Source organism: Bidens hawaiensis, unplaced genomic scaffold (genome assembly GCF_021521415.1).
Source record: "Bidens hawaiensis isolate Kalapana, Puna unplaced genomic scaffold, B.hawaiensis_p1.1 tig00037155_1, whole genome shotgun sequence".
Classification (NCBI taxonomy): Eukaryota; Viridiplantae; Streptophyta; class Magnoliopsida; order Asterales; family Asteraceae; genus Bidens; species Bidens hawaiensis.
The window spans coordinates 51,813-58,535 of record NW_027505458.1 but is presented as its reverse complement, the minus strand read 5'-3'; the positions used below and the strand labels follow the sequence as shown (position 1 = coordinate 58,535).

General features: G+C 33.1%; 1 protein-coding gene across 1 annotated transcript; it reads left to right on the top strand.

Moving 5' to 3' along the window:
* Positions 1-4,484: 4,484 nt before the first annotated feature.
* LOC143613309 (putative serine/threonine-protein kinase SIS8) lies at positions 4,485-5,726 on the top strand. The gene is made up of 8 exons (XM_077087052.1): positions 4,485-4,499; positions 4,569-4,667; positions 4,759-4,827; positions 4,953-5,002; positions 5,128-5,209; positions 5,293-5,387; positions 5,480-5,603; positions 5,718-5,726. Exons 1-8 carry the CDS (start codon positions 4,485-4,487, stop codon positions 5,724-5,726), a joined length of 543 nt encoding a protein of 180 aa, XP_076943167.1.
* The last annotated feature ends 997 nt before the right edge of the window (positions 5,727-6,723 follow it).

Genomic DNA, 6,723 nt, shown 5'->3' with positions numbered 1-6,723 from the left:
AAGTAATTTTTTTTAATCATTATATTATAAATATATGCTTAAAAGTTGGTCTATTACTAAAAATAAATCCATTTATCTATTGGATTTTTTATACATTCTCATATAAATTTATAGATATAAATATATAATTTTAAATCTATCTATTTATTTTTTCGGTTAATTTAGTAAACTATACATATATGTGTTAAATTGTAAGGATTGTAACACTTTCAAATATAATAAAGTTTATCATATTTAGTTTCTTGAGTTTTTTTGTTTCGGGTTTTTTATTGAACTTAAATTTGATTGTTACGAATTAAAAGTTGGTAAATATATCGTTTGGTACAAATTAACTACATTTGGCTCAAATTTGTTACAGGTGAAAAAGGGTAATCTGAATATTTTTAAAATTTTGAAAATGCAAATAGATTCATCGTAAAACTTGTTATGAGTTCAAAGTTTTGACTTAAAAATGTAAAATAAATGAAAGTTAAAATTTTAAATGTGATTGGATTTCGAATTTATTTTGAAGGACATTTTTGGAAATAGTCAAAAGATTTGGGATTTTACGCATTGAGTATTTTTTCTCACGACTATTAAAATTTAAGAAAAAATGACAAACACTTTCGACATGCCACCTTAAAGCCTATCAATGCTTCTAACTTTTATCAAATTAGAAACATTTGTGTCAGCATTAAGTTTTCCTTGAATAGTGATTGTTGTATGTGAAGCATGTCATCCAAAATTATGTTCAAGTGAACGAGTTAACATGTTATTTTTTTTGTCAATTGGCAATGTCGAGAAGCCCCTCAAACTTATCAAACTCTTTTGTATAGTGTAGTTCAAAACTATTATTATTATTATTATATGAGAAGTATTCTTCAAAATTTGTTCATAACTAAATTTCTTTTAATTATACATATATGATACTCAGAATAAATTTTCAATAGATGGAGTGTTCTTCGATATGTTTTTGCACGTGCATTTTTTTTTGGAAAAAATCATTTTGTGATCGTTAAAAATAAAATCAATTTATAGTATAATTATACAAGCATAGATGTGATACATTTTTCTATATACATTACGTATTGCTTTATTTGTAACTTTATTAGTTAGATCATCATGTGTGTTACACGAGCTCTAAAGTTATTTAATATTAATAAAGTAATGAATTGAATCGAATTGATGCCTACCGAGTTTCCCTCTACACAAATTTCTTTTAGTAGTTTAGTATATAAGGTAATGCTTCTTAAAAAGTGCCGTGCCTTGGCGTCATTTCTTTTTTGTGATAATGAGCAACACAATAAACGATGAAACAAAACATTAAATACAATTATTAAATAACTATTCAATGGATGGATGTCATTGCACACGATGTTTGCCATTTACCCATACATCTAGCTACTAAATTCAAACAAATTTTATTATAATTCATAAAACAGGCTAGCAAGTTGGATGAGAAAAATGGGTTAATTTTTTGTATATAATATATATTATTTAATTACTTTTGGTAAGATACTATTTGGTTATGGGTTTTAAATATGAGTAGTCGTAGGGGTATGGTACTAAACCTGGTTTTACGATCCTAAATTTATTATGTTTGGCTTATTTTATTATATGGACTAATACAATGTTATTGGGCTGAGGAGGTTTTGTGGAGGTAACCCTAATTGGGCTAGACCCATTAGGGTACCATGATGGTGGCCATGAGACTCTCTATATAAGGAGGTCTCCACCTCCTTATTGAAGGGTCATGCTCAATAAGAGCCACCACCACTTTTTTGTGTCTGTAAACAAGAGATCCTCAGGATTTCTTAGCAGTTACCTCCACACCCCCGAAAAACCATTGCAGGTCTCAAGACAGCTGGAGAAGAAGATCAAGGCGTGGCTCGTTCATCTCGAAAATCCGTGGAAACATCGTCATGGATCAGGTCAGATTCATTTCATGCATCGACAGTAGGCGTGTAACATGGAGAAGAAGCAAGTATAAGGTTGGAAAATGACAGAAACAACAACAGCTAAAGAGCTGTTAAGGAAGATCCAGAAGCTAGAACAAGATCATGCCACCCTTAAACAAGAGAGACAAAACCAGAATAATAATAATAATAATAATAATAATAATAATAATTCACGCCGGAGAAGCAATATTCTAAGAGAATGTGAATATGTGAATATACTGCAGTCAGTGGGACAGTCAGTGCATGTCTTTGATCTCAACCGTCGTATAATCTACTGGTCGGTCATATTTTCATGTTTCATTACTACTTCTTTTATCCATAACTTATGGACCAAAATGTTCATTTGACTGGCAAAGGTAAATAAAATGTTTATTTAAACAGCTTTTTTCTATAACGTCCACCATCAATCTCGTCGACAGTTTCTTATTTATTTATCTTTTAAATCGTCGGCGACGGGAGTTTTTAGGCGTCTGACCAGATTCTTTTTGTCGTTCGACGACACTTTTTTTTTGGCTTTCGCCGAGATTTTCTATGGCTTTTGACGAGATTTTAGTGACGCGTTAATTTGACGAGATTTTCATTCGGCCAATGATTGTAAAAGTGTGTGGGTCGACGAGACTGAGGGTGGACATTACGGGAAAAGGTTGGTCAAATGAACATTGTGTTTATTTTGACTGATAAACTAGACATTTTGGTCGTTTTCGCTTAATTAATGCTTGAAGATCAATTTGAATTTTGCAAGTGCAGGAACCAAATGGCAGAAAATCTTTTTGGTTATACAGCTGAAGAAGCGCTAGGGAAAACCGCTCTTGACATTTTAATAGAACCAGCATATTCAGAATTCGCAGATACTGTTATGCAAGGGGCCTTAAAAGGAGAGACATGGTCAGGCCAGTTTCCTGTTAGGAACAAATATTGCGAAACGTTTAATGTTATTACTACTCTTGCACCGTGTCGTGATGAAAACGGAACAACTTTTGGTGTTACATGTGTATGTGCTGATGGTCGACAGTTTCAAGAATCGCGCCCACCATCAACTGTTTCGTCTAGACCTCAACCGCTACAAACTGCAATCGTCTCAAAGATATCAAGTTTGGTTAGTAAATAATATTTGTATCTATATTTTGGTGGTTAGCAGTTTATAAGACCATTTGCACTTGTTATACTAGTAGTCAAATTATTTCATTAAACTGTTTAAACATATTATGCTTTAATATTATAGGCAAAAGCGGATATTAAAAATATTTTAAGATAAACAATCTTAAACATCATATATATCCTATCTTTAGACCTTAGACAAATTAATTATTGCGTAACGCATTGATTAATGTTGAAAACACCAAAACAGGCTTCCAAGGTTAAGCTGAAAATGAAGACCGCTTCGGATATAAGACCAACTCGATTTGGGTGGCCTTGGTTACAAGAGCAAACAAGTTCTTTGAAAGTAGAAAGTCAAATGTATGAAAGTCCTGGTGAAACTAAAGAAACTCCAGGGTCATCATGGTCATATTCTAGTAGCTCTTGGAGCATCAACAGTGATTCCATGGATAAAACCGACATGCGCAGTAATAGCTTCGATGTTGAGATCTCGTGGGATGACTTGATTATCCAGGAACAAATGGGACAAGGTATAAAAACTCAAATTTGATTTTTTTTACTTTTTATTTATTTTTTTATTTTAAGACTTCTAACATAGAGCTTCTATTAGTTTTTTTAAGAAATTCATTGAATGGAGAAAATTTTATTTTTGGGATGTCTTTAAGATAAAAGATTTATATATTTAAATTTTTACGAGTTTTCTGCAATCTGCAAGGTTTATTTATTCTATCAGTATTGAAGTGCTTTTCAAGTCAGGCAAACGTTATAGTGAAATCATTTATCTTACTTTTTGGTGTTTTAATGTTTAATATTTTAATTGTTTCATCGAATTTCGCAGGTTCACGTGGGACAGTATATCGTGCATTGTTGTATGGATCGGTATGTTTTCTGTCGTTTTGTTTATGGATCGGTATATTTATTTTATCAGTATTGAAGCTGCTGATTGTTTAGAAAAAAGAACACCAAAGTTATGGGCATTTTTATGTTTTATAGGATGTTGCAGTTAAGATATTTAACAAGCAAGAGTACCCTGATGATGTCATACTATCCTTTAAAAAAGAGGTTATTTTTTCTTTATGCTGAATTTGGAAAGTCAAAGAATTGACTTTCCAAATTTAATTGCTTGAATGTCATATACTTACTTATATTGTTATGAATCGAAGGTATGTCTGATGAAACGGCTTAGATATCCAAATATTTTGCTATTCATGGGGGCTGTTGTTTCACCTCAACATCTATGCATTGTCACTGAGTTTCTACCCCGGTTGGTTCTCTAGCCCCTATATGTTCGACTATTACCTAATGTCTTGGATATGTTAAATAACGATAAATTGCACACTTTTGTGGACTGAAATCGATACGACTATTATTTTTTCATTTTGCAGGGGAAGTTTGTTGAATTTACTTCAGAGCAGCACAACAAAATTAGATTGGACACGTCGTGTTCATATGGCTATAGATATTGTGAGTATCATTTTAGTAGTTAAATCAGTTTGATAAACATTGTAACTAACTTCTTATTTGTTTGTATAGGCACGAGGCATGAATTATCTTCACCGTTGCCAGCCACCCATCATTCACCGTAATCTCAAGTCTTCAAATCTTCTCGTTGACAAGAATTTTACACTGAAGGTGCGTTCATTTTGAATAATTAAAAAAAAAAATCTTTCTTAGGGCTATATGAATAAAGATGATTAAATTTGTACCTTTCAATCTTTAATAGGTTGCCGACTTTGGTCTCTCTCGTATGAAACATGAAACGTACTTGGCAACAACTATCGGGACAGGAACGGTACTGCAATGTTCTTTACCATTACAGTAACAAACAAGACTTGTGATAATTATGATTTCAAAAACAACTTAGTTACTAAAGTGAGCACCATCAAACCGTGTTTTCATTCATTAATCTTTTTCCAGCCTCACTGGATGGCGCCAGAAGTTCTTCGTAATGAGCAAGTGGATGAAAAGTAAGGCCGTGTCTTGTTCTTTTCATACTGTCATAATATGGATTTTTGAATTAATATTTGCACAACTGAAATTCATGTAAAATAATATATGGTTTTTAAGTTAAACTCTTGTTGGAAATGTGTAGGTCTGATGTATACAGTTATGGTGTGGTACTGTGGGAAATTACCACTAGAAAGGTCCCATGGGAAAATCTCAACTCGACGCAGGTTCGAAACAACGTTAAACTTTCACATTATTTAAAGTGTTTGTTTGATATCGAAATAGTCGATGACAATAACCGAACTTACAGGTTATTAGAGCTGTAGGATTTATGAATCAACAGTTAGAGATTCCAAATGATGTTGATCCTCAATGGGCTTCACTTATTGAAACTTGTTTGTCAAGGTTGATCTTTGTACTTCACCAATTCTATTATCTAAAGGTACATTTTTTATCATTACGCCATGGATTCTCTAACTTGTTATTTTCTTGGCCAGGGAAGCACAATCCCGCCCAACGTTCCAAGAAATACTAGTTAAGCTTAAAGATTTGCAGAAGAAGTTTACGATCCAATTTCAGGTGCCTGAAGAGACAACAAGTGCAAAAAGGGTTCATAAAAATGTATGATTTGGTTTTTTTCATTTGAACCATTGATCTAGGAATTATAAGTACATTCAAACAGAGTTAATTATTTGTTACATGTACATTGAAATATTTATTACATTGAAATTATAGAATAGTTAATAGTGTCAAGATTGTAATACTTAGAGGGGCTATTATGTAAATTGACTAAACAACTTAACTAACATTTAAACAAGTTGGTTAAGTTGTTATATGATTTGAGCACAAATTCTCTTCCTTTCTGTATTCAGTTTTGTTTAAGGTATAAAGAGCCTAGCGATTCTTAAGCGCTCATCACCAGCGTACAAAACAACAAACGAAGACAATATTGTAGGTTGAGGGTTTGAATGTTTGAGTCCCATGGTCGACATCGGTGAAGATTTAAATACGTCAATACAGCAGGTTTTTTCATGACATTTGATCAGACTTTAGGACTTAATTCCTTTATTGTGATTCACTATTAAAGTGCGGATAGTCTAAACCTTTTTCTTTCAATATCGTCATTTGGTCTTTGGACAACTAAGTCCTTATTTTAAATTAATTATTAAGTTTCTGTTACGAAAATACATTTTAAAAGTGTTTCAAAAAAGATTTACGTATGTTTATCGAAAATGGTTTATATAATTTTTTGTTTACATGTTTATGAGATTATACTTGAAGAAACGTGGATCGACTTACTAGTAGACGATCAACTTTCCTCGGGTATGAGTGTGCTATATCACCGATGGTTTTCCGGAGTATGAGTTCTTCCACCTACAAAACGAGCAGCACCGTGAACTTACCCCTCAGAAAGGGACAGAGGGGTCCTCTTTGGGGTAACCCTCCGGTGTGAGAATAAGATATTGTAGGAGAAGATAATAATAATCTGAAAGTGAGTAAGGACTTAGAATATATTTTCTTGCTTACCTCCCCTTGTGGAGGTGGTGTGGTATTTATAGTGTTAGGGTTTCCAATGATTGGGCTCAGACCCAATTAGGGCCTTTTTGGCCTCCTCCTATTGCTTCGCGCCACGTGTCCTTAGGACACCTGGTGCTTTTTCATTGATTATTCTCTGACCAAGGTATTTCACCTGACCCATGTGCAATCACGTGGTAGCATATGGGTTTTGCTGAGTTGTCCA

Coding starts and splice junctions, on each gene's coding strand:
- LOC143613309 (XM_077087052.1), top strand. Junction 4,668..4,758: donor ACAAGAATTTTACACTGAAG/GTGCGTTCATTT, acceptor AATCTTTAATAG/GTTGCCGACTTTGGTCTCTC. Junction 5,388..5,479: donor ATTGAAACTTGTTTGTCAAG/GTTGATCTTTGT, acceptor TTTCTTGGCCAG/GGAAGCACAATCCCGCCCAA.